Below are 27991 nucleotides of genomic sequence, written 5' to 3'. Positions count from 1 at the left end.
CTAGTACAGCTGAAATTTTTTTTTTTAATTTTTATTTATTTATGATAGTCAGAGAAAGAGAGAGAGAGAGGCAGAGACACAGGCAGAGGGAGAAGCAGGCTCCATGCACCGGGAGCCCGACGTGGGATTCGATCCCGGGTCTCCAGGACCGCGCCCTGGGCCAAAGGCAGGCGCTAAACCGCTGCGCCACCCAGGGATCCCTAGTACAGCTGAAATTAACCACCATTCACATTGCTGGAGGCTCCCTCCAGAAGCCTGATGTCCACTTCAGGCAAGTTCATATGAAAATGTTCCTCTCTGCTTCGCTAGAAACTGCCTCATGTTCATGGAGGAGCTTATTTAACATTGGGAAGAGAAAATAATTTTCGTATTTGCACGCAGCTTCTTTTTTTTTTTTTTAAGATTTTATTCATTCATTATAGACATAGAGAGAGAGAGAGAGAGAGGCAGAGACACAGGCTGAGGGAGAAGCAGGCTCCATGCCGGGAGCCCGATGTGGGACTCGATCCCAGGACTCCAGGATCGTGCCCTGGGCCAAAGGCAGGCGCTAAACCGCTAAGCCAACCAGGGATCCCCTTGCACGCAGCTTCTATGCAGTGCCCGAGTACATTTGGCCCGCAGTTCGTGACCTTGCAGTTGGAGGCAGCCTGCTGAGTGCAGAAGTCTTCAAGTCAGGAGACTGGGCCAGTGTTGAGAGCCCTGCAGCTCTTTCAACTCCTACTACCCAGGCCTGGGTTCCTGTTGTCCACAATCTGCCCCTCAATCTCTCAGGACTCCTTCCTCACTTGAGGGACTGGTTCTGCCTGTTTAGCTGACCTTGCTCCATCAATATGAGGGATGGAATGATGTCTAAGCATCCTGCCTCCGGCCATAGAGGATAGGAAGTCTGCCCCCCCTGTCTGTGGGGCAGACAGGCCTGGGATGGAGTCCATTCTCCTGACTTCCTAGCTGAGTGTCTGTGTTTAAGGCATCTGCCCTCTCTGAGAAGTGGGGTTCTTGTAAAAGAGAGATAGTGACACATACCTCCAAGCACTGCCGGGAGATGGGTTAAGCTGAAGGACAGTAGAATAAGTGCTCCACAAACATAGCGGTTACTACCCTCAGCTCTGAAGATGCCTATGGCAGCATGACATGTATAGTAGCTTACAGAGTTGGGATTGGAACTCCGTCCCAGAAGGACACAAGATATTTTTAATTTTTATTTTTTTAAAAGGTCTTATTTATTTATTCATGAGAGACACAGAGAGGCAGAGACATAGGTAGAGGGAGAAGCAGGCTCCCTGTGGGGAGCCCGATGCAGGACTCCATCCCAGGACCCCAGGATCATGCCCTGAGCCAAAGGCAGACGCTCAACCACTGACTACCCAGGTGCCCCCCCCCGGGGATGTTTTTAGGTGCGGTAAATTTATGTGCCATCAACCCTCCCTCATCCTTCGTGATGCTGAACAGTGAGTTCTCTTCTGTTGAAACCAGTAGGGACTTCCCTAGTTTGACTTCCCCATACTTTCAAGCTTCTTTCCCACCAAATATCTTACCACCGCTGATATTAATAGAAGAGTTAATTTGTTTGACTTTCATCTTCTGTTTTTCCAATCTCCCCAGCACAATAAAAGTGCTGGTGAGTCATAAAAGGACTAGAAGTTCTCTTACCAAAGGAAAAAAGATGATAGCTTGCATTTATCACTGATAACATCCTGTGCTCTTATCTGAGCTCAGATATCTCAATCCTTATCACTCAGGCAGGATTCTTTGTTTGAAAGTAACATGTTTTTTAAATTACCTGTGTAGTAAACCAAGGAACTTCTGGGAACATTGTTTTTCCTGATCAAGAAAGTAAAATATGCTTGAGGATAACCTAAAAAAATATGAAAAAAATAGCTAAGAGAATTTAAGCCACACCTAATTTCACCCCAGAGATAACTACTGGTAACATTTGTTGTGGGCATCCCCGGTGGCTCAGCGGTTTAGGGCTGCCTTCAGCCCAGGACCTGATCCTGGGGTCCCGAGATTGAGTCCCTCATCGGATTCCCTGCAGGGAGCCTACTTCTTCCTCTGCCTGTGTCTCTGCCTCTCTCTCTCTCTGTGTCTCTCATGAAAAAATAAAATCTTAAAAAACAAACAAACATTTGTTGTAGTTCCTCTTCTTCCTATCAATGTTATCAGTTTTTTATCTTTTCAGAATATTTAAATTACAGCATTCACTTTGTCCTGTGTAATGAAAAATTCTTTTAATATCCTTCTAAAGAGTTGCATATTCTTTCACTATATGATTAAACCATAAACAACAGGGACACCTGGGTAGCTCAATGGTTGGGCGCCTCCCTTCGGCCCAGGGCGTAATCCGCCCAAGGCATGATCCTGGAGTCCTGGAATCAGGTCTGCGTTGGGCTCCCTGCATGGAGCCTGCTTCTCCCTCTGCCTGTGTCTCTGCCTCTCTCTGTGTCTCTCATGAATAAATACATAAAATCTTAAAAAGAAAAAAACCATAAACAGCATAACCATTCTCTTATTGTTGAAAACCAGATTCTTTTAGCGGGAGGCTTTTTACTTAGCTTCCTTAAAAGTGAGTATGGGGATCCCTGGGTGGCGCACCGGTTTAGCGCCTGCCTTTGGCCCGGGGCGCGATCCTGGAGACCCGGGATCGAATCCCATGTTGGGCTCCCGGTGCATGGAGCCTGCTTCTGTCTCTGCCTCTCTCTCTCTCTCTGTGACTATCATATTAAAAAAAAAAAAAAAAAAAGTGAGTATGGAGGGGCAGCCCAGGTGGCTCAGCATTTTAGTGCCATCTTCAGCCCAGGGCGTGATCCTGGAGACCTGGGATCGAGTCCCATGTCGGGCTACCTGCATGGAACCTGCTTCTCCCTCTGCCTCTCTCCGTCTCTACTTAATAAATAAAATCTTAAAAAAAAAAAAAAAAAGATTAAAAAAAAGTGAGTATGGAGGGGGTGGATGGCGGGCTCAGTTGGTAGAGCAGGTGGCTCTTGATCTTGGGGTTGTGGGTTCGAGCCTTACATTGGGTATAGAGATTACTTAAAAATAAAATATTAGGGATCCCTGGGTGGCGCAGCGGTTTAGCGCCTGCCTTTGGCCCAGGGCGCGATCCTGGAGACCCAGGATCGAATCCCACGTCGGGCTCCCGGTGCATGGAGCCTGCTTCTCCCTCTGCCTATATCTCTGCCTCTCTCTCTCTCTCTCTCTCTCTCTCTCTCTCTCTATGTGACTATCATAAATAAATAAAAATTAAAAAAAATTAAATAAATAGATATCAAATAAATAAATAAACGTGGGCATAGAAGCTGGGACAAGCGAAGCTGAGTAATAGTGCTTGCTATCAGAAATCAGAGACTGATAAAATTATTCCCTGTGTTAAAAGAGAATAGCTGCTTTTTGTTCCATTGGGGCTCTTGACAGTGCTGTGGCCATCTCCTGTGCTTGCTGTTTAGGGCCATAGTGTATTCACCTGTACACACCTTGCATTCTCTATTTCATAACAGAAAAGAAAACAAACTAAATTACAAAATTGGCCTCTGTGCTGGGTGCTGTAAGTATAGAGTCTCATCCAATATTTACTGCCATCCTGTTGGAAAGATATGATTTTTGCAGATAATAAACTGAGATCAGAGGCTCAGCAGAGTTAGGTCACAAAACTAGTAAGTGGCACTGGACTTTGAATTGAGTCTCTGACTGTAAAGCCAGGCCCTTTCCCCCTGGGCACTTGAGGTTTTGGCCTGGGGAAAGAGGGCTGATCAGTACATCCACTTCCAGAAGACTTGGGGCAGTGGACCATGGGGGTGGGCAGAGAAGTGGCCCCACAAGGAGGAACAGTTCATTCCTAGCTGGTACTTGGGTTGTTACCAGCTGAGGGTGTGAGAATTGAGATACCAGAGCCCACATAAAAATCATTATTTCCAACCAGGTTGGAGTTTGTGTGGTTACTGTCTTTTCTGGCCAGCCAGCTAAATAGTAGTTTTCTGAGGTTATATTTACTGCATCTGTTTCTACACTTTTAAAAGGGCGTCGGCCCAAGAAGCTTGAGGATTATTGGAGGTCACATTTCATTTTTAATTACTATTTAAATGAGCCCGAGATATTTGAGCGTTTTTTTCCCTTTGCTTTGACGTAAGATGGCATTCATGGATTCCCATCTTAGCAAATTAAGTAATTTTCTTTGGCGTCATTTAAGGGTCTCGTACTACAGAATGCCACAGGAACTGCTGTTTAAAATGCCATGTTCAGAAAAAAACAATTTTTTTTTAAATGTCATGTTCATTCTCTAGTCATGTCTGAGGCTGAAAGGATTTTTGAGCACTGCTTTGCAGTGTTTCTCCTAGCTGAAACATCGGCTGCCTTTGAAGTTAGGTGTGGAGAGCAGCTCCCCTGGCAGGGCAGGAGACTGTCCCGCAGAGGAGAGCATGGACTTCAAAAGGCCTGGAGAAGGGAGAAGCATGCTCAGTAAGGCAGTGGCATCTCACGGCAGGCATCAAAGCACATTTATGATGTGTTCCTTGCCCTTTCTGGGAACACAGAGTAGAAACTGGAGAACTTACTTTGCATAAATGTGAAGCACACAGTTCTAAGATTCAGTTAGATTTTATTTATTTATTATTTATTATTATTTTTTAAAATAAATTTTTATTTATTTATGATAGTCACATCAGAGAGAGAGAGAGAGGCAGAGACACAGGCAGAGGGAGAAGCAGGCCCCATGCACCGGGAGCCCGACGTGGGATTCGATCCCGGGTCTCCAGGATCGTGCCCTGGGCCAAAAGCAGGCGCCAAACCGCTGCGCCACCCAGGGATCCTCAGTTAGATTTTAAATGAGATTTATTTTACTTGGTTGAAAAGGAGTTACAGTTGGCTTCACTCTTCTGAGCAAATTAGGTTAAGATAGTGGTCATTCTTCCAATGCCGTTTAAAACCCTCGTGATTTCATCGGTTTGGGGGCAGGTTTTGCACATTGCTGGAGGGCTCAGCAATGAAAATAAAACACAGGTATGTTGTAGCACTGAGAACCTACAAATGCAACAATAAGTAATGAATATTTAGCAGAGTAAGAGGTAATCATTAATTCTAGGTGAACTATTAAGAACTGCAAGCAGCCAGGCAGGTTGCTGGTGAGCTGAGTGGCAGTCCTGCAACTGAGAATTTCCTCGGAGACCTTGTTGTCCTTCGGGGTGTTGCTGCCCACCACCCGTGAGCTGTGGCTCTTGTGCTGTGTGATACCATGGGTTTGAATATTGGGTTTATAAAGGGATGATAAATCGGGTTGGAAGATCCATGGAGACTTACTTTCTTTTTAGAAATTTTTTTTCTTTTTTATTATTTAAGTAGAGTTGACATACAGTGCTATCTTATTTTCAGATGTACAACATAGCGATCTGACAGGTCTGTGTATTACTTAGTGCTTACCACAATAAATGTAGTCACCATACAGTGTTAATATTAATTCTTAATTATTTAATTTTAATAATTAATTCTAATGATTATCAAGTAATTAATGTAATTATAAGAAATCATTAAATATCGTTATTATTGACTATACTCGCTATACTGTACTTTTTTTTTTTTTAAGATTTATTTATTTATTTATGAGAGACATAGAGAGGCAGAAGCAGGCAGGCTCCCTGCAGGAGCCTGATGCAGGACTCCATTCTGGAACTCCAGGATCATGCCCTGATCCGAAGGCAGATGCTCAACCGCTGAGCCACCCAGGCATCCCTATACTGTACTTTGTCTCTGTGACTTATTTATTTTATAACTGGAAGTTTGTACGTCTTAATCCCCTTCACCTGTTTTCACCCATGCCCGGACCCTCATGGAGATTTTCTTGAGGATGCTGTTTGACTTTTCCTAGATGTAAGTGCACATGAAAAAGACCAGCAAGCTTCCTCCTTCCCAAAAGAGCAAGCAGTCAGTTAACAAAATACCCACCAAGGATTATTTGCTGCACTTCTACTACTGGGCTGACCTTGTGCTGGGTGCTGTTTGCAATACAAAGAAATATGTGATCCTAGCCCTAAAAAACTTAATTCAGTTGGAGAGCGCCCCCCTCTCCACAGACATAGGTAGATATAGATAGGACAGAAATAGCAGTAACATGATTAAACAGCTACCCTTGCCAGGTGTTGTCTAGGTAAAACAGAGAGGGCAGTAAGTAAGGGACGTCTGGGAGACACAGAGTCTGGGTAGAGGAGAAGGAACGTGTTAAGACGCTTTGGTTAGGTGATAGCAGAACTTGGAAGCTAGGCTGAGGAGTTGGGTTTTATTCTGTGGCCAGTGGGAGCCCTGGAAGGTTCCTGAGCAAGGAAGTAGGATAATGTTGGATGTCCAGCAAGTTCATGTGTGCTCAGTGTTCTCTGTGGGCCTTCCTATGAGGGGAAAGTGCCAGAAGAAAGTAGGTTTGGGAATGAACCCGAGAGAGTGGTGTGGCTGGCTAGTAGGTGCTGGAGACCTGGCCTCCTATCCCAGAGGTGTCAAGGCATACTCACTGTCCCCAGCTGCACAATGAGGGTAATGGTTCTTTCTTACCTCAAAGAACCATCAGCAGATGGTATGAGTTGTACCTGTGAGCCACCACTCCAGGGCCCTGAGTAGGTGGGACCCCTACAGGGCTCAGTTTAGGTACATACTCTACCCTTGAAGAGGCAGGGAGGGATGAGGACGGGGATAGAGGAGGCTGTAAGGTTGGTGGGTGCGTGGTTCATTTGTTTCCTTCCTCTCTTGAGAGGGTTTTTATTTTTACACTGTAAAGCTGCTTCCTTTTTAAGAAGTTTTTTTAAGATGGCTCTTGCGCCTGGCTGCACATTACAGTCACCTGGGGAACTTTTAGGACCTACTAATGCCTATGCTTCAGCCCAGACAAGTTAAATCAGAATCTCTGGGAGGGAGGATGGAACCACTGGTATCTAGTTTTTTGTTTGTTTGTTTGGTTTTTTAACTTCTCTAGGTGATTATAGAATGCAGCAGGGTTGAGACCCTCTGCTTTGGAGATAGTGATGTGGGAACACTGACAAGGTAAAATATCTCCAAACAGCTGTCTGCATCTCTCTGTACTTTGAGTCTCTGAGTAAATCTGATATCTGTGCCAAAAGGGGAGGGAGAAGAATTATGCAGGTTATTCTGGCTTGAAGGTTTGCTGAAGTTTTGGCTTTAGCTCCTTGAACACCTTTTTTCCAAAGTGATCTGTGTTTGTAGTCTCCTTAAGGTAATTTGGGGCCAGACAGGTTCAAAATAAGTTTTCCTCCTCAGTTTTTCCTAAAATTTCACCAAACCACGGCATCTTTGAATATCAGCTATTGCGCAGGGAAATCTTAAGTATATATCTTTCCGAAAACTCCAGTAACAAAAGTGAGGATGCTTACTTGGAAAATGGCCTGTGTTGGAAGCATTAATCAACAGTTATGGAAACGACAGCCCCAACCCTGACTTCCCCCTCAGGATTGGAGTCAGTAGATCAGCATCATTAGAGATGAACCACCTGAGTTCCACCAGCTAGTGAGGATCCCCATCTTTCAGGGCTGCAGAAAGAGCTCGGGGCTCCCCGGGTCACCAGTCATGCGTGTCTGGTTGGAAGGTCTTGGGAATCAGGTACTTGGGTTGCACTTCCCACTCAGCTGCTTCCCACTTGTGTGACCTTGGACAGCTCACGCAACTTTGCCCGAGCCGAGCCCAGCCGAGGGGAGCTGAGCTCTACCCTCTAGGCAGCTGTGAGAATTGAATGAGAAGTGTTGGGTTTAGCAAAGCTCCTGACACAAGATCGGTGCTCACTGCTCACTTATATCTCTCTTCTCTAATCTCACTTAGTCAGAAATTACATGGTCCTGGTGCCTTTCCAGTTTGAAGAACTTCTTCAGCAGACCACACAGACTAGTTGAAATACCCACGTGCTAGGGTTTGATGGGATGGCCACCCTGCCCCACTAAGATAAATGGTGTGATGTTGTGAGGAGGAGCAAGAAGAAGGGGCCTTTTGGGGACGTGGCAGCAGATGGCAGGGTTTGGTGGCAGGCGTATATCTACTTGACTCAGGGCTGCACTACAGAGTTAGCTTTCCCTTCGTTGCCTGATTGGCCTTGGTGGTTTATTGTCTCTTTTATACATGCACACTGCAGTTTCCGTTCCACATCAGAGATGGTGGTAAAGATGGGAATGATTCACTGGAGGATTCTGGGGCTGCTGACTCCAGCTTGGGAGGAGGAGACCTGACTTCATTTTTTTTTTTTTAAAGATTTTATTTATTTATTCATAGACACAGAGACAGAGGCAGAGGGGCAGAGACACAGACAGAGGGAGAAGCAGGCTCCACGCAGGGAGCCTGATGTGGGACTCGATCCCGGGTCTCCAGGATCACACCCCAGGCTGCGCCAAACCGCTGCACCACTGGGGCTGCCCTTTTTTTAAATTTTTTTTTTTTTTTTTTATGATAGTCACAGAGAGAGAGAGAGAGAGAGGCAGAGACACAGGCAGAGGGAGAAGCAGGCTCCATGCACCGGGAGCCCGACGTGGGATTTGATCCCGGGTCTCCAGGATCACGCCCTGGGCCAAAGGCAGGCGCCAAACCGCTGCGCCACCCAGGGATCCCGAGACCTGACTTCAGATGCTAGGTTTCTCTTATTCCCCTGGGCACTGTCCTCTCTGCTTTAATAAGAGCTACCACCTGGTTGCAAGCAGAGGACAGTTGTGCTGTGTTTAGTTTACAAATTGGGGATGTGAGGTGAAAGTATTTCCTTTTGGTCAAGTGGATGGTGGTATCAAGCAAACTAAAAAAATTCAAATGTTTTATAGTTAGGGACCAACCTGTCTTATTGAAGTGGAATAAAAATATTTCTGAGCAGGGGCACCTGGCTGGGTCAGTTGGTAGAGCAACTCTTGATCTTGGGATTGTGAGTTCTTGCCCCATGTTGGGGGTAGAGTTTACTTAAAAAAAAATATTTTCAAGCAAAATCACCTTATGTTCCCCACTGTCTTTCTGTACCTGTTACCACATGGCAGATAGTACTTGGGGACTACAGTGAAGCCTTACTGGGTCTTAATGTGTTTTTATATAATGGGTGGTACTTTTAGGCTGCCAATAACTAAGCAAAGTATAGGTGGACACGAGTGTGTTATAGTGTTGTATATGAGGTACCAGTGGGCCACAGCCAAGGGCAGATGGTGACATAAGTAATCTCTAGCACTACCCTGTATCCCAAGCCTCCAAAGACTGGGATGGCTGGTTTATTGATGCACCTGAACCTGGGTTCTCAACCTTGGCACTAATGACGTTCAATGCCAGATAGTCCTTTGTTGGGGGGTGGGTGTGGGCTGTCTTCTGCATTGTAGGTGTTTAGCAGCATCCTTGAGCTCTATCTACTGGATGCCAGTAGCACTCCCCCAGCCTCTGTGACAACCAAAGATGACCCCAGACATTGTTAAATGTCATTTGGGTCAGAATCAACCTCTTTGGAGATCGCTGACCTAAATTATTTTTTATTGTTGGGTATATTATTATTTTTAATTTAATGCTTTATATTTAAAAAATACAATTAATTAACATATAATATATTATTGGTTTCCGAAGTAGAGGTCAGTGTTTCATCAGCCTTATATAATACCAGTGCTGATTACATCACGTGCCCTCCTTAATGCCCATCTATTACCCAGTTACCCCAACCCTCCACCCCTCCCCGTCCAGTGACCCTCAGTTTGTTTCCTATGATTAAGAGTCTCTTATGGTTTGTCTTCCTCCCTGATTTTATTTTGTTTTATTTTTTCCTCTCTTCCCATGAGATCGTATAACTATCTTTCTCTGATTGACTTATTTCATTTAGCATAATGTTCTCCAGTTCCATCCACGTCATTGCAAATGTCAAGATTTCATTTTTTGATGGCTGAGTAGTGTTCCTCCATTTGTGTGTGTGTGTGTGTGTGTGTGTGTGTGTGTGTGTGTACACATACACCACATCTTTATCCATTCATCTCACTGACCTAAATTTAAAGAATGTTTTGGCACAAACATTAATGAGGATGTCATCTTGGCTATCACACTCTTATGTCATGACCCAGGCATTATCTTGTAGCTACTGCTTCTCTTCTGCCAAGTTGTTATTGTGTGCCATTTTATAGACAAGTTTTTTTTTTTTTGAAGGCAATATAGTGATCATAATCACAATAATAGCCAAATGTATAGGGTATCCATGAAGTGGCTTCAGGAATGCCTTAACAAGACTCTTAGCCTGACAGTGCTAGAATCCTGAAGTAGAGACAACTCTAAAGGCTAGAACACATAATTGTTACTGTCTGTTGTGGGGAGAGGAGAGGAATAAAGGACAAAGAGCATATATAAAGGGATACAATGAGAAGATGTTTGCCACTTGACTGAGTAGTGTAGACATAACCTATTCTGGCACAAATATATGTTCAGGAAGTTCTGAATTTTATTTTATTACATAAACTCTATCCTCAGTGTGGGTTTCAAACTCATGACACTGAGATCAAGGGTCACATACTTATAGACAAGTTTTTATTTTTTTAATTTAATTTTTTTATTTTAAAAAAGATTTTATTTATTTGTTTTACAGAGAACCAGAGAGCACAAACCGGGGGAGGGTTAGAGGGAGAAGGAGAAGCAGGCTCCCTGATTTGGGGCTTAATCCCAGGATTCTGGGATCATGACCTGAGCCGAAGGCAGACACTCAACTGACTGAGCCAACCAGACACCCCAGTAGATAAGTTTTTTAAAAATCTAAATTGTGTGTCTGCGGAAGGAAGGAATAGAATCAGACTGTACCTTTCTTTCTTTCTTTCTTTCTTTCTTTCTTTCTTTCTTTCTTTCTTTCTTTCTTTCTTTCTTTCTTTTTTAAGATTTTATTTATTCATGAGAGACACAGAGAGGCAGAGGACAGAAGCAGAGGGAGAAGCAGGCTCCCTGTGGGGAGCCAGATGTGGGACTTAATCCTGGTACCATGGGATCACACCCTGAGCCAAAGGCAGCCGCTAAACCACTGAGCCACACAGGTGTCCCCCTCCTCTACTTTTTCACTTGTTTTTTTAATCATGGCCTTCTCTAGCTGATGATGCATATAATATGCAAACTCTGAACTCCAAAAATCATGGATCTTAGTCCTTTGATTGGTACCACACCTTGGTTTGAATGCCTAAGGTTAAACTTTTTATTTTAGGCAATTGTAGATTTACATGCAGTTGTAAGAAATAATGCAGAGAGATCCCATTTATCCATTGCCCAATTTATTTGAACGGTACTATTTTGTAAAAGTATAGTACAGTATCACGACCAGTACATTAATATATTGAAACAGTCAAGATACAGAACCTTTCCATCAATCCCAGCATCCCTCATGTCTTAGCTGTTTAGGCTGCTATAACAAAATACCGTAAACTGGATGGCTCAAGCACTACAGAAATGTATTTTTCGGTCTGGATGCTGAAAGTCCAAGATCAGAGTGCCATCATGGTTGCCTTCTGGTGAGGGTCCTTCTCCTGGTTCATAGCTGATACCTTCTCAAAATTTACTCATGGTGGAAGGAGCAAGGGATCCTTCTGGAGCTTCCTTTATATGGCACTAATGCTATTCATGAGGGTTTCACTCCCATGACCTAAGAACTTCCTGCAGGTCCTACCTCCTAATATTGTCATCTTCGGGGGTTAGTATTTGACATGAATTCTGGAGGGGGCACAAACATTCAAAGCATAGCACTTCACTTTGCCTTTCTGTAGCCACAGCTGCCTGCTTCCCTAGCTCATACACCCTACTACTCCAGCCTTAACTCTTAGCAACCACTAATTTTTCTCCATATCTATAATTTTGTCATTTAATGAATGTTCTATAAATGGAGTCATATAGTTTACAACCTTTTGGGATTGGCTTTTTCACTCAGCATAACTCTGGAGATACATCGAAATTGTTGTGTGAACTGATAATTTATTCCTTTTTGTTTCTGAGTGTTGTTTCATGATACGGATGTAGCAAAGTTTAACCATTCGCCTGTTAAAGAACTTCTGACTTGTTTCTAATTTTGGACTGTTATTAATAAACCTGCTGTGAACATTCCTGTACAAGTTTTGTATGAACATCAATGCTCAATTGTCTGGGATAAATGCTCAGGATTACAACTGCTGGGTTGTTAAGATAGTTGCAGGGTTAATCTTTTAAGAAACTGTTGAACTATGTTCCAGAGTCACTGTACCATTTTACATTCCCACTGGCAGTGTATGTGTGATCCAGTTTCTCTGTATGCTAGCTAGCATTTGTTTTTTTGTTTGTTTGTTTTAGTCATTGTGGTAGGTATGTGATAATATCTCTTTGTGGTCTTCCTGTGCATTTGCTTGATGACCAGTAATATTGAGCATCTTTTCTTATGCTTATTGCCATCTTCATACCCTCTTGAAAAGAATGTGTATTCTTCTGGTTTTGGATGAAGTGTCCAAAAATGCTCATTAGTCTGTTGGCTGATGGATGAAGTGTCCAAAAATGCTCATTAAATCTGTTGGCTGATGCATTGTTGTAGTATTGTTGGGTTCTTCTGTGTCCTTCCTGGTTTTCTAATTGTTCTATCAATCTCTAAGAGAGTGGAAGCTTCCAGCTGTAATCATGGGTTCCCCAGTTTCTTCGTTCAGGTCCATCAGTTTTTGCTTCCCATATTTTATAGCTCTGGTGTTTGGTACATACACATTTAAGATTGCTATGTCTTGCTGGTAGAGTACTGTTTTATCTTGATGCACTATCTTTCTCTAGTAATTTTCTTTGCTCTGAAGTCTACTTTATCTGATATTTTCACTTAGTTTTGATTCTCTGATTTGGGTGTTTTTTTTTTTTTAAGATTTTATTTATTCATGAGACGCCTGGGTGGCTCAGTGGTTGGGCATCTGCCTTCGGCTCAGGGTGTGATCCTGGAGTCCCTGGATCAAGTCCCATATCGGGCTCCCTGCATGGAGCCTGCTTCTCCCTCTGGGGAGCCCGACGCAGAACTTGATCCCAGGACCTCGAGATCATGACCCAAGCCAAAGGCAGATGCTCAACCACTGAACCACCCAGGTGCCCCCGATGTGGGTGTCTTATAACTGAGGCTCTCTCTTTCCTCTTTTTTAGGAGTATATAATTCGGGTGCAAAGAGGAATTTCTGTAGAAAACAGCTGGCAGGTAAGCTTTTTTTTTTGTCACTAGAAAAATGTTTAAGCATTTAAACAAAAGCCTGACTTGGGGCGTCCAAAAATGTGGAAAAACCAAAACATGCATAAATATGAATCCTTTTACTTTTAGGTATAAACCTTCAGCTTAAATAAATAAATAAATAAATAAACCTTCAGCTTTACAATGTCTATTAGCAGAGGTTTTTCTGCTCCCATTTATCTGGTTTAATTTGTGTATGATGTTGCCACAGAGAGTATTGAGGAATGTATTCTCTAGTTTGACCCAGACTAGGATAGATAGATAGTAGGCAGATTACTTGTTTTGTTCTTAGTAATTCATACCTCCTCCCCTGCAGCCATGGTGTAGGTGGGGGTGGTTAGAGTTAAGTCCATCAGGTAGAAAGGCGAGATGGTACCCTGGACATCGTACAGCTTGGATGCTCTGCATTTCATGGACTCCTCAGTCCACTCATGGGCAAATGCTAGTAGTGCTAGTTTCCCCCCTGACTGTAGGTGAGGGTCACCTTACAGGCTTAGAGGGGGCCTCAGAGAGAAAAAACTTCCAACTCAGATCCAGAGGTCCTAACTATGTTAGTTGACTTGCAGAGGGTAGCTGACTTCTCTACAGGGGCCATTTCTTTCTTGCCTCTGTAATTATAATCACCTTCCCTTGGTCTTTGCCTGAAATTTCAAACAGCTTTTTGTTTGAATAGTTACACTATTTAATATCTAGTGAGCATTTGTTGTTAGGCACTGGTTCAGGCACATTTAAAAACCATTCTACATGATTATACCTCCTCATTTTACATTCAAGGGGTAAGTAAGTAGGCCATGGTCACACTCCAGTCAGTGACAGACCAGAGTTGGAGTTTGTATATTCTCTATGATTAACCGCTGTGCTGCCTTTTCTCCTTTGCACTTATGAGGGATGGCCTTATTTAACTCTTTGATGTGTAGTTGGCAAGCAGGGCAACAGCCATTGTCCTACCAGAAAAATCAATCCTTGGTGTAGTCTTCCAGATATAATGCATTAGGATCCCTGGGATATTTAACAAAAATGTAGACTCTTAAGCCCCACCGTGGACCTACTGGTAGGAGATTCTCTGAGGGCAGAGTCTGAGATGATTGGTGGGCAATTCTACTCACTAACATTTGAGATTCATCAATAAAGGTTGAAGTCAAACCATTCAAAAGCAAAATAATTTCCTTGCCCAGAGCCTGAAGAGCTAGTGGAATTTGACTCTGGCCTAATCAGTGACATCAACATAACTCAGAAAGAATGTATAGACAATGGAAAGTGGACTGTCTGCCAAGAGGGAAAACACGGGGAATCCAGGAGAGGTATGGCCTCTCTGCCTGCAGTTACAGTCCTGTCTCTTGAATGGTGGGCTCTCAACTGGGAAAAGTTTTATCCAGGGCAAGGATCAAATGGCTTCACAGCTGTCCACTTCCTTTTAATTTGATTTCATGTTCAGTAAAACTTTTTGGAGGTAAATCATTAATTCATCTTTCCAGGTGCCTGGTTAATGAGAAAGGTATTTAAAGGGCTATTCACCCTGAAAACAAATATATCATCTTTCTCTCTTACCTGTTGGCATCTTATGTGTTTGGCTGGCATTAACCAGTTTCCCATGGCCCAGCGAACTCTGGACACTGCTAGGTTTGTTTTCTGGGTCTGTCCAGTTAAGCAAGTTAAGCACCAGGTATACCCAGTACCTTTAGTACAAGAAAGAGATGGTCTTTGCCGAATGAAAACACCACTCTCTTGTCTTACAGATTGTTAGGAGATACAGTGACTTTGATTTGTTGAACAACAGCTTGCAGGTAAATATTTGAAAATACCAATGACACACAGTCATTGCTTGGGTGTCTCAGAAACGGGTTGGAAATGGCAGTATCAAGACAAAATATTAGCAAATTTCCCTGGCGGAGGAGATAGACTTATACTTTAAATAGATAATGCATGGCTCTAAGAGTAAACTTTTGAGAACAAACATGTAATTTATAATAGTCACCTTGCAAGTGAGTACCTTTGTGCGAGACTGCATCCTTACCATGGGCATGGGATGCTGTGTATCATCTCCTTGCACAGAGGAATGACTAGCTGGATTGTTGGAGTCATTCACTTAGAGCTGGGACTATCTCAGACTCTCATATGCAGCATTGCAGATCAGTACTCAGCAGTAACTAGAGACAGCCTTTTTCAGTGTAACCTTTTTTCTCTTAAATACATCTAAATCCCTTTGATTTAAATGTTCCTAACTTGGTGGCCATAAAGGAAAGAAGAATGAGCTGTAGAGTCTTTTTCTGGAAACAGCTGTGGTGGTAATGAGTGAAGGGTCCTAGAGGGGCTTTAGCACCACAGTAAGTATTGGCAATAGCACCCACATCTCCATTCCACATGTCAGTCTTCAAGTGCCATGGGTAACTGCAGACCACCGGGCTTGGGTCATATCTCAGATTTTTTTTTAAAGATTTTATTTATTTATTCATGACAGACACAGAGAGAGTGAGCATATCTCAGATTTGATTGGTAACATAAAACCTGAGCCAGAGCACTTGGCTTATGACCAGTTCAGCCAGGAAGTGAAGCACTGCTCCCTCTTCATTGGTGAGCTAGCTATCACTTCTTCTTCTTCTTCTTCTTCTTCTTTTTTTTTTTTTTTTTAAAGATTTTATTTATTTATTCATGAGAGACACAGAGAGAGGCGGCAGAGGGAGAAGCAGGCTCCATGCAGGGAGCCTGATGTGGGACTTGATCCCGGGACTCCAGGATCAGGCCCTGGGCTGAAGGCAGTGCTAAACCGCGGAGCCACCCGGGCTGCCCTAGCTGTCACTTCTTACTTACTCTGAGTGACCTCTGATCCTGTCCACAGAAGTCAGAAGGACTGCTGACTGGGAGGGAGCAAAATGCTTCTTTCCTTCAAAAGGCCATGGTTATTGATCAGACTTTGGAAAATAGCATAGGTAGAGTCCAAACTTTAACATTCTTTACAATCCTGCTAAAAACATGAATGCCTCACTTTCTCTCTAATAGAATTGGCCTGAGTGTCTGCAGACCTTTATGTAATTGACAGATAATCATGCATTTGATAAATACTGTTTTTTTAAATGTTAATTATAGTATGACAAATTTAAATTTCCGGGTAAAATACTGGCAGAGATCAAACTCTCTTCATTGATGGATTTAATTGGTTTCATTTTTGGATTTTTACAGCATATTTTTTCCACTTAGAAGCTGGGTCTGTGATGACATTGTAGATAAGGCACCGATGTGTGGTTTACTCCAGCAGTGGATTTTCTCCACAGATCTCTCTAGATATTCTCATGCAGCATTTCCACAACGGTGTGAGCCTTTGGGAGTTAGCATTGAGCCTAGTATGTGTTTTCACCTTGATGCACAGGTGAACTTTTGCCCAGCAATCTTCATACAGTGTCATTCAGCCAGGACTGAGTAAGACTCATGGGAGGAAGATTTCTGAAATTGAAAATGTCTAGGCCCAGCCCCCAAGAACAGGTGGGGAATGGGGGAGTGGGGGAAGAGGATTTTATCTGCTGTTTGTTCTTGCTTAGGGAATGAAAGTTTGGATTTCTGTGACTATTCATTTACGACCTTTTTAATATAATAGGATTTTATTTTTGCTTCAGTGTAATTTTCCCTTTAAAAATAGGCACTTTCAGTGTGCATTTTATTTCAAATGCAAATATCCATGTGTATTGATGTTGGCATATGCTGGGCAGGATATGGCCAGACATCATTTCAGTGGGAGGTTTTTCTAAATCCAAGTAAACAAACAGAAGAAAGTACATACAGCTTTTTGGCAAGAAAATAATTTCAAAACAACCTCCATAAAACAGACCAAAAAGACTCTAAAAACCACAGAATAAAACTGTGACCATGATTTTTAGTGTCTGATTACCGTTCTGATGGATAAATGAGTTCCTGCTGAAGAAAGAGAAATATAATACACATATGCGAAGTTGTCTGACTCCAATAGGAAAGATGACAAAGTGAAAAAAAAAAAAGCAGGATGTAAAATTATACATGCAATATAATATAATATAATTACACGAATTGTTTAGAAAAAAAAGATTGGAGGGAAATATGCCAAACTGTTAACAATGGTGATCTCCAGGTGGCAGGATTATGGGTTATTTTTTTTTTTTTCTGGTTCTTTATACTGTTTTGTACTTTCCAAGTTCTCTATAAACAAGCACATGTAAGCTATATAAACAAAGAAATAGGAAAAAATGGTGCATTTTCCCAAGTTACTATAGTGAGCATATTTTGTGGTAACAGTAAAGAAGAATCACTACCTTATTTTAAAGCTTTATTTTTTATTTAATTCAATTTGCCAAGATTGATTGATTGATTGAAGAGAGAGAAAGAGAGAGTGTGTGAGCATGTGAGCAGGGAAGAGAAGGGGTGGAGAGAGGGGGAGAAGCAGACTACCTGCTGATCTGGGAGCCTGATACAGGGCTTGATCCCATGACCCTGAGATTGTGACCTGAGCTGAAACCAAGAGGCAGCTGCCCAACCGACTGAGCCACCCAGGTGTCCTGAATCCCTACTTTATTTTAAAGGCAACATCAAATTAGTAACCATGTAGGGAGACCACAAACAGCAAAAGAGCAGGAGCTAAAATGATGGGAACTGGGCTGGGAATGCTCGGGTTGGGAAGGATCCCAGACTCTGGCCCTTACAGCAGGGAGACCTTGGGTCATTTATTTTCCCTCTCCATCCTCACTTTCCCCATCAAACAAGGGATTGAACCAGATGACTTCTCAGTTCTGTTATAGCATTGGATGCTTTGTGATTTGAATTTTATTGCCCACTGTTGACATAGGAGAGACTCTACTGTACACTGAGGGGTATTGGGACAAATAAAGGGTCTGTTGAGAGCTCAGAACTCCCTAGAATACTTACTGAAATACAGTTGAAGGCAATTTGCAGACCACTGAGATCTGATAATGAAAATGAGAGATTAACAGATTTAGAGTTTGAAGATTCCTCCTCCAAACAGAAGCTAGTTTTCTTGAAGCTGCAGTATAGTTTGTTATGTAATTTGGAGGCTTCTACTAGCGTGGGTCAGATTGTGGGCTCTAGACCTCACTTTGGCAATCATTTCCCCTTCGCTTTGTTACTCTGCAGGTGTTATGGATGGGTCTTTGGGGACTTCTCTACTGGCTTTCTCTTTCCTCATATACAGGGAACTCAAGAAGGGAATCCATAGGGCACATTAAAAAGGAAAGCTATTGAAAATGGGATGGTGAGGTGTCATGGCTTGAAGCCATCAATGTGGAGGTGTTTGGAAATCATTGGCATAGTGACTTGATTGCTCTCTGGGCTAGTATTCTCTTCCCTCCCTTCTAATGAGTCATTGGACTTCTAAATTTTATATTCTATAATTGTCAAACATTTTAGAATTTTTGGGAGAAAGCAGAAAGAGAAAGTGTCTCTTGAATGCTAATCTTTTTTTAAAAGGCAAGATTTTAAAATAACACACACATTATATACTTCTAATACTTGTGGAAATATTTATTGTGAGATCTTAAGGCAGAGCAGGAAAAAACCTCTAATCTGTCTAGCAGACTGGCATAGCAGGGGCACTCTAATTGCAGCTGTTGGCAAAGAACACTTGGTTTCACCTGATGATTTGGAAGAGTTGATGGGATGTCTGGGCAGATCAATGTATTTTCCTAAAGTGAAATGAAGCTTGAACAAATAGATTGATGGAAGCTTGGAGGCCACAAAGTTCAGAATGAATACCTTATTAGTCTCATTTTCATATCCCTACCATGAATTAAAAATAGTTCTCTTGGGGTTTGAATCTGATGATGTCCTGTACAACTCTCCATTCTGAGTCATGTGGGATTCAGCTGGGTCTCCTGTTGGGTAGTGCAGGCAAATGGGCTGATACTGGTTCATGGCAATTATATATATATGTATATGTATATTTTTATATATACATGTATATAGTTCTTATTTTTTATTTTATTTATTTTAGAGAGACAGAGCATTAGGGGGAGGGACAGAGGGAGAGGGAAAGAGAATCTCAAGCAGACTGCACTGAGCACAGAGCCAGATGCGGAGCTCAATCTCAACCTTAAGATCACAACCTGAGCTCCAAGAGTTGGACACTTTTTTAAAAAAGATTTTATTTATTTATTTATTTATTTATTTATTTATTTATTTATTTGAGAGAGAGAGAGAGAGAGAGAGTGCGCCCAAGCACGTAAGTGGGGAAGGAGGGGCAGAGGGAAAGGGATAAGCAGACTCATTGTTGAGCACAGAGCCTGGTGTGAGGCTGGATCCCAGGACTCTGAGAGTATGACCTGAGCTGAAGTCAGACACTTAACTGACTGAACCACCCAGGCACCCCAAGTTCATGGTAATTTTTAAGACTCCGTGCTGTATATATGTTCAGTTTCATAAGCGAGAGTTGTTTTTTTTTAATTGAAAAAAGTAGTAAATGAGAAATGTAAACATTTCATAGTATAGAAAAAATTTGTTGGCTAACACACTCCCAGTGTTAGCTGTTCTCGAGGAGATAGTTTGAGTCCTTTTAGACTTTTTTTGAGAACATATAATCATATGCATGGGCTTAAACACACACACACATAGATGATATTATATTCTGCAACTTAATAGAAGAATTTTAAAAAGAAATACCAGTTGTGTTTTTAGTAGTACCTTTGATTATTGTATATTACTCAATGCTCTGGAACAAAATAATAATAATAATAATAATAATAATAATAATAATAATAATAATAATAATAAAGTGATTCACTTGGATGTGTACTAGCCGAGTGATCTGCTTTCTTCTTAAGTATGCTTTTTATTTAGTCAATAAAGAAGCTGCTATCCAATTGTATGAATGAGGAAAATGACCTGAAATTTATATGTCTTATCTGGCAGTGAATTATGCCATGATAGAAAATTCATTCTAAGTATGCTCTGATACTTTTTCATAATTATGTTGGAGAAATAGGCAATTTAGGATTGTCAGCCAACCTTTTCATCTTGTCCAATATTGAGTTCAAGGTCTTCACTGTTGTTTGAAAAATACAGAATGAAACAGGCTAAGTTAGGTTTGCCCACATGGGTAGCTTAGATTACATTCTTGTCTGAATTGAAGATGCCTTTCTCTTTAGACCTTCCCCTCAATCAATATGCATGTCACTTGGACTGCTCTAATCCAAGCACACGTGTAGAATACAACTGCTCTTTGGAAGTGATTTTTCTCATTAAGATATGAATCTGATGCTTTGTTTTTTAAATTTTAAAAATAGACTCATAAATTTGTAAGTGATCTAGAAAATGATAGATTGAGCACCTGCATTTACTTTTCCTTCCACTTGAAGCCACTCTAAAACAACAGTAAATTGATACCCACACGCGCGCGCACAAACGCACCCTCAAGGACAAGTAGAATAGGAAAGGATAAAATCACAACAAAACCTTTGAAGCTGAAAATCCAGTGGATGAGAGTTAACCTGTTAGGCAGAATTCTGACCTGGGAAGGGGAGAGGATAACCCCATTGGGTCCCAATTTACACCACAGAATCTCCAAAAGGTTTAGCACAGGTGCTGCCTCCCATATGGGGCAAGGCCAAGCTGAAATCAGGAGTTGAGAGTATGTTGAAGAAGTGGTCACGTCCCCAGGTCTTCACCCATCTAGCAAGTTAGTCCTGTACTTCTCCCTCCAGCAGAGAATTGGGAGTTTATTCTCCAGAGAGGGTAGAACAGTCTTTGGATTGGGGAATGCAGGCACAGTTGAAAATAATTACATGATACATCTGTTATGTATTATGTAATACATAACCCCCGACTTTGCTCCCTTCTGCAAACCTCCTTCCTTTTAGCTCCCAGAATATTGATAGTCAGACCTAGACCCTCCAGGCAGGAGACTGGAAGATGTGGGCGGGGGGAGAGGGATCTGAGGAAAGGGCCGAAGACACTGAGGTCACAGGTTTTCCCAAGGAACCAGCTGAGTGTGGTCCTGTGCTAAAATAAAAGCCACAACAGATAAGCCCTAACCACTCATCGAGTGCCCCTCAGCCAGCTTTTGTTGTCCGCTCTCCAATATGAGCAGACAGCCCAGGATCACCAGATTTCTAAGGAGTACTTTTAACATGAGAGATAACAATGAAAACAAACAGGAAAAAAAAAAAAAAAAAAGAACCTTCAGGAAACAATATATACAGGAAGGGGAACATTTCAGGCACTTTAGAAAAATTATCTTTCATAATCTCAGATAAATTGCATTACATTCTGGATGCTTTTGAAGAAAAGAAAAGTACTCAGAAATAAAAAGAAGTTACACCTGGGTGGCTCCGTGATTGAGCATCTGCCTTTGGCTCAGGGTGTGATCCTGGGGTCCTGGGATCAAGTCCTGCATCAGGCTCCCTGCCAAGAGCCTGCTTCTCCCTCTACCTATGTCTGCCTGTCTCTCTGTGTCTCTCATGAATAAATAAATAAAATCTTAAAAAAAAAAGATATTAGTGGAAATGAAAACTCTTTAGAAGAGCTGAAAGATAAAGGAAATATCCCAGAAAAAGTTTTCAGTAGGAAAAAAAATTGTTTAACAAAGGTGGAAACTAGGAGAGAAAAGAGAAAATGGAGGACCATTCCAGAAGGCCGACACTGGAATAAGAGTTCTAGAAAAAGAAAGCAAAGGGCATTTCTCATGTAAGAAAGCACCAAAGAACATAAGGATATTGGTTTCCGGATAGAAAGGGCTGAGTACTCAGCACAGAAGGTGAAAATAGACCTGCAAAAAGGCATACGGAATTCACAAACAGGTCAAGAAGACCCAAAAGCTTCCGGGGGCGGGTGGGGGGGGGAGGCAAAAACCACAAAACAAAAACAGAAGCAAGAATCTACTGCCAACAGCAGCACTGGAAGCTAGAAGACAATAAAGCAGTTCTTTAAAATTCTGAAGAACAAATATTTCCAATTTAGAATTCCACATCAAGATTCTCTATCACTCAAGTGTGAGGGTAGAATAAAGACATTTACACATGCAACTTTTCGAAAATTGACCTCCTCGGCTCCCTTTTTAGAAAGCTGATGGAGGATAACCCCACCAAAAATCAGGGATTCTTCTACAAAAAAGGGCAGTATGGATATAGAAATGGGGTTCAGCAGAAGAGAAGCAAAAGCATCCCTAGGATGATGTCTCAGGATGCCACCTTCACAGCCGGCATAGGGACTACCAGTCCTGCTTGGAACAGATGCTTCTCAAGAAGATGCAATTGATGCATCTTTGTTCCTGAATATTTTGAGAAAATGCTTAGATGGAGAGTTTGGAGTTGAAGAGAAAGCTAAAACAAACAAACAAGACCAGTAGATATAAAGGAATTGTGCATGGCTTTCTGGCTTAGTGGTTAGTATCACCTAATGTAAATGGGAATATTGCACTAAATAAAATTATAACTATATTGGTGGCATTAGGAATAGGTTGTGTGAGAGGTGAAATCAGGATTGTGGGTGGCTCAGCGGGTGAGCGTCTGCCTTTGGTTCAAGGCATGATCCTGGGATCTGGGATCAAGTTCCTGCATAGAGCCTGCTTCTCCCTCTACCTATGTCTCTGCTTCTCTTTCTCTGTGTCTCTCATGAATAAATAAATAAAATCTTTAAAAAAAAAAAAAGGATTGTGAAAGAGAACTTAATCCATAATGGGAAATTAATAGATAATACCTAAAAATGCAAATCAATTCAGCCCTCAGCCCAAAAGATTGGCTGAGAGAATTGGATGTGGCTGTGTCTGGGTAGCGGGGAATGGCTAGGTTATCTGTTGGCAGGGTTGCTTGGGGAGGAGTGTCATGGGACTACTAACAAAAAAAAAGACTATTTGACTCTTGAGATTATTTTCACGTATAAGTTTGATAGAAAGAAAAGCGTCTTTTTAAAACATTAAGTTTGAGGCACCTGGGTGGCTCAGTAGTTAAGCATCTGCTTTTGGCCCAGGGCTTGATCCCCGGGTCCTGGGAGCCTGCTTCTCCCTCTGTCTATGTCTCTGCCTTTCTTAATCTCTCATGAATAAATAAATAAAATCTTTAAAACAAAAAAAAATTAACTTTGAAAGTTGCTCTGGTGAATATAGCATTTTATCAGTTCTGAGTTGTAGTTCTTCGCATTTTTTATCATAGCACTGAAATTAGGTTGCATCTTTATGAAACGTGGAGGCTCAGGTCTCATTTGAGGATGACATGAGTGTAATGCTTCTTCTCTTTGAATTAAAGATTGCGGGCCTCAGTCTACCTCTTCCCCCCAAAAAACTGATTGGTAACATGGATCGTGAATTCATAGCTGAGAGGCAGAAAGGTCTTCAGAACTATCTCAACGTCATCACCACAAATCATATCTTGTCTAATTGTGAGCTGGTGAAGAAGTTTTTAGATCCAAACAACTATTCTGCAAACTACACTGGTAAGCAAAGGGATCTCGGGATTATGGTTGTGTGACTAAAAAGGCATTGTTCCTTGCTGGAGACGACGTGCGGGAGAAACTATTTCCAAACAGGGACGTGTGTGTGTTTGTTACAGGGCATTATTCACTTCCTCATACTTAACCTGATTGTAATATACTGGAAGAGTGTGAGAGGAAAATAATTGCTTCTAAAATGTTGGTGATATTTGCACAGGAGAATATGAAAGAGAAGTTACTGGGTCTAGGTACTTAGAGTCTTGTCTTTATTATCTTCCCTGACAGAACAGAAAGTAAATAATCCACAATAATTTATACCATAATCTGATTTGGATTTTTTTTGGCTCTGTTTTGTATTTTCTGGGAATTACTTTGTACCAAGTGGTTAAAAAGGGTCTTTTTTGTGTCTTCCCAGTTGCTACCGGAGACCCACTCAGTGCAAAGCCTAAGGAAGTGCTAGTTCTCTTCCAAACCTTTCCTGGATCAGTCAGGGGACTGAGTTGGGAACAGTGCTGGTTACACACAAAGCTAGCATCAATAAACTAAGCCCATTGTTAGAAGGATGAATGATTAAATATTCAGTATACGCTGGTGTGGCCTTGAAGAGACCACTGAAACTGTTGTAGAACTGAACCAGTAATGAAGAACTGGACTGATTTGTTAAAGCTGAGCCACGCTTAGAGTCTTAGTGGAACTGTGGATATTTTTAATAAGCTGATTTCCTTGCTAAGAGAATAGATTGTTTACATGTTACATTTCAGGTCCTCAAAACACAGCTTTTGAAATAATTAGGGGGAGGCACTTCTATTCCTTTTTCAGAGAGAGGGAAATAAAAGATTGCTTGTCAGGTATCAAATTTTTCGTGTAATAGACTCACCCAGAGAACTTTAAAAAATCCTGATGCTTAGGCTGCACTCATGCCAATTAAATCAAAATCTCTACTGGTGGGGCTCCTAGTTTGTAAAGCTCTCCAAGAGATTCCAATATGCAGCCAAGTTTGAAAACTACAGCCCTTGGGCCTTGGTATTCACAGTGTGGTCCTCTGACCCACAGCATTGGCATCACTAGGAGTTTGTCAGAAGTGCTGAATTCAGGCCCCATCCCAAACCTAGGGATCAGGATCTGAGTTTGTTAACAAAGTCCCCAGGTGCTTGCTGAGAAGCCTTGCTGTAGAATGTACCTCCTGTCTTCTAGTGGAAGTACCTGCAGAGGTGAGAAGAATGCCTTTCTAAAATGCAACCAAGTGGGGATCCCTGGGTGGCGCAGCGGTTTGGCGCCTGCCTTTGGCCCAGGGCGCGATCCTGGAGACCCAGGATCGAATCCCATATCGGGCTCCCGGTGCATGGAGCCTGCTTCTCCCTCTGCCTGTGTCTCTGCCTCTCTCTCTCTCTGTGACTATCGTAAGTAAATAAATAAAAATTAAAAAAAAAAACAATTTAAAAAAAAATGCAACCAAGTGAAGGAAAGTTTAATTCAAACGCACAGTTACTCTAAGTGACAAAATTGATCACTAAGTTATTAAAAGGCTTTCATTCTTCACCCCATTGTTTTTTGGTTCATATAGGAGAAAAGGCATCACAAGACTGGGGCTCCCAGGACAGCTTAAATTCTTCCAGAGTAACATCTCTCATGGCTTTCAGTTACTATGCTTCGCTTGATTGTTCCCCAAATTGTCAGATGGTGAGCCATCTGGATTGACTGTTACCAAATATGCCCTAACGTAGCCTCATTTGTTGGTTTGTCTATTTATTTCCTGAGAGTGTCTGCTCATGTGTTCCTGAGGGCAAGCATCGAGGCATAGTGCACACATGATGACACCATTCTCTCTGTAGACCTTCACTCTCTGCTACACCTATTCCATGTGCTGGGTGCACACCTGGGTGTTGGGGGTGCAAGTGCCTGGAGGTTGTGCTCCCTGCTCTTAGGGAGCTTGAACTAGGAGGACACTGAATTACCTGGGGTCGGACCTAGAAGAGATTTTAGAGCAGGTGTATCAAGGTTAACCCTTTCATTTTATAGATGAGAGCTAGCCTGAGAGTAAAGGCCTTGCCTAGGGTTGTACATTCGTATGACTGTACAAGTGTACAGTATCTGAATGCTTTCCAATTAAAATGCTGCTTTTGCCCCTGGAAGATTATCCAACCCTTATATTTCTTTCTACTGTACCCCCTCATTTGCTGCTATTCTTGATCTTTCTCCCCATCCCCGCCCCCAACCACATGGCAGACAGTCAGGACTCCAAAGCAGATGTGGGCAGATGTGTAAGAATGCTGCCAGAGACTCACTGAGCACAAATGCTCAAGAAGCTGCTACTATTTAGAGGACACAGTCCAGTAATGAAACAATGAAATCAGAGAGATGCTGATTTATTGCCCGGTTGAATGAAATGTCAGAATTGTCTTGCCTTTGGGCTGACTCACTAGCAGCCTCAGGAAAGGGAAGCCCAGGCAGCCTCCTCTGCACCAGCTCCATCCCAGAAAGCCAGGAGGACCTCTCCGGGCTTCCCGAAAACTCATGGCCTGTGGTTCCTAAGGGCACTCTGCATACTTCCAACATGGGACACTTCTTTAAGCAGGGCCACTTCCCCCTTTTACATGGATAATGTCTCCACCTCTTATCTTTTTCCAAGTGGTCTATGGTCACCATCCTACTCTACTTCAGGACTTGAATTTTGTGTCATGTGGCTGACGTCACCAAGGCCACTTTTCCTGCCTCTTGCTCTGAGGTTGATATCTAGTTGGAGGGGGACTGTGATGCCACCCCAGGTCCCAGGGGATGAGTGACTAGGAGCTTCAGGGTATCCATAGCTACTTCCACTCTCTCTGAGTCTCCAGCCTGAGATTTCTGATCTTTTCTTTCTTTTCCTGGTGTTCTCCAGATGACCAAAGAAATAGAGGTCCTTGGTGCCCTGTGGAGGAGTTATGAGGTGTCCATTTGTATTACCAAGTTTAACTGAGGGCCAGCTTTTGTACAGGGAGAACAGGTGTCTCCCAGTCATAGGCACATACCCCACCCCCCTGCATACCTTACTTTATTCATCTTATTAACAAGGTGCTTCGGGCCACCTGGGTGGCTCAGCGGTTTAGCGCCACCCTCAGCCCAGGGCGTGATCCTGGAGACCCAGGAGATCGAGTCCCACGTCGGGCTCCCTGTATGGAGCCTGCTTCTCCCTCTGCCTGTGTCTTTGCCTCCCCCCCCCCCCCTCTCTCTCTCTGTGTCTCTCATGAATAAATAAATAAATAAATAAATAAATAAATAAATAAATAAATAAAATATTTAAAAAAACAAAAAACAAGGTGCTTCTATCATTTATAAGCCTCGGTGCACTGTAGCCATCTTCCCATTGCAAACCTCAAACCCCCTCAGAATAAGGTGGTTTTTAGTGTCCATGCAGACCAGAAAGGTAAGAAGGCTTGGATCCTGGTCCCAGCAGCATTTCCCTTCTGCGAGCCTCGGTCCTGACCTGTCAAACAAGATCAGGGGGGTGGTGAGTGGACAGGGAGTAGGTGGGCCCTCTTCTAGTCCTGAAACCCCGGAACCCTAAGAGTAGGTCAGGTAGTAGTGGGCTCCAGGATAGAGGAGGGAGGACGGATGGGGTGGGGATTATACTCAGATCAAGGGCAGGGTGCTTTGGAGAGGTGGTAGAGCCAAGTCCACTTTGCAGGCCTCTGCGTAGATAGGGGATCTGGAGCCCAGTTGCTGGGCTGGAGGACTCTGTTCTCTGCAGTTACTGTGGGTCGGGGATCTAGGAGCTCCAAGGCTACACACGGTGGATGCAGCTGGTACATTCTGAGGGGAGAAGTCAGAGCTCCATGGGAAGCACAGGATGGATCTGAAGGCATCGTTTTGCATTTCCTGCCTGGGGCTTGTTTATCAGCATTTCCTGAGTGTGTAGTTTCCCCCCATGTGTCAGCCAATATTGGAAGAAATAGAGAGCAGATGCTTTTCTTTTTGTGGATTTCATGTTCTTATGGGAGAGAGTGTCCATATCCATTGAACATGTATTGAACTCGTAGTCCTTGCTTCATTAAATATTTATTGAGTGCCTGCTCTTTGTCAGGTGCTACAAATCCAGCATTAAGGGAAGCCTGGCCCTTACCCTCACACCAAGGCACTTCTGCAGAGAGATTGACAGGTGAAGGCTGTGGCAGAGTAGCCATCTCCCGGCAACTTGGGGATGAGGGTAGGGGTGCAGATGCTCCAGATCTGAAGGCGGAGGAAGGCTTCCAGAAGAGTTGATGGTTATACGAAGATCTAAGGATAAGTAGAAAAGTTAGCCAGGCCAAGAGGCAAGGGCCAGTGCTCCAGGAGAGAAAAAAATATTTCCATGTGGCTGTGGGCTTTTACCCAGATTGGGACGTACGTAGCCTTCCTTCACAGCCAGAGTTCACAGGCTTGTGGAAGAGAGTAGCCCTAACACAGGATAGAT

The 27991-nt window shown here is 42.7% G+C and overlaps 1 protein-coding gene across 23 annotated transcripts in view; it reads left to right on the top strand.

The window, feature by feature from the left end:
- Nucleotides 1-27991, top strand: part of PXK (PX domain containing serine/threonine kinase like) — a 111628-nt gene that overhangs the window by 15194 nt on the left and 68443 nt on the right. For 18 of the 23 annotated variants that reach the window (XM_077858314.1, XM_077858313.1, XM_077858332.1 and 15 more), the window contains exons 2-4: nt 13087-13137; nt 14904-14951; nt 23379-23565. In XM_077858314.1, coding sequence (XP_077714440.1) covers nt 13087-13137; nt 14904-14951; nt 23379-23565 — 286 coding nt within the window. The remainder of the gene's footprint in view (nt 1-13086; nt 13138-14903; nt 14952-23378; nt 23566-27991) is intronic. The other 5 variants (XM_077858312.1, XM_077858311.1, XM_077858329.1 and 2 more) reach the window with 2 other exon arrangements.

This window comes from Canis aureus, chromosome 19, assembly GCF_053574225.1.
Source record: "Canis aureus isolate CA01 chromosome 19, VMU_Caureus_v.1.0, whole genome shotgun sequence".
Lineage (NCBI taxonomy): Eukaryota > Metazoa > Chordata > Mammalia > Carnivora > Canidae > Canis > Canis aureus.
Note: the sequence above shows the minus strand (reverse complement) of the source record. Positions and strands in the feature narration are given on the sequence as shown.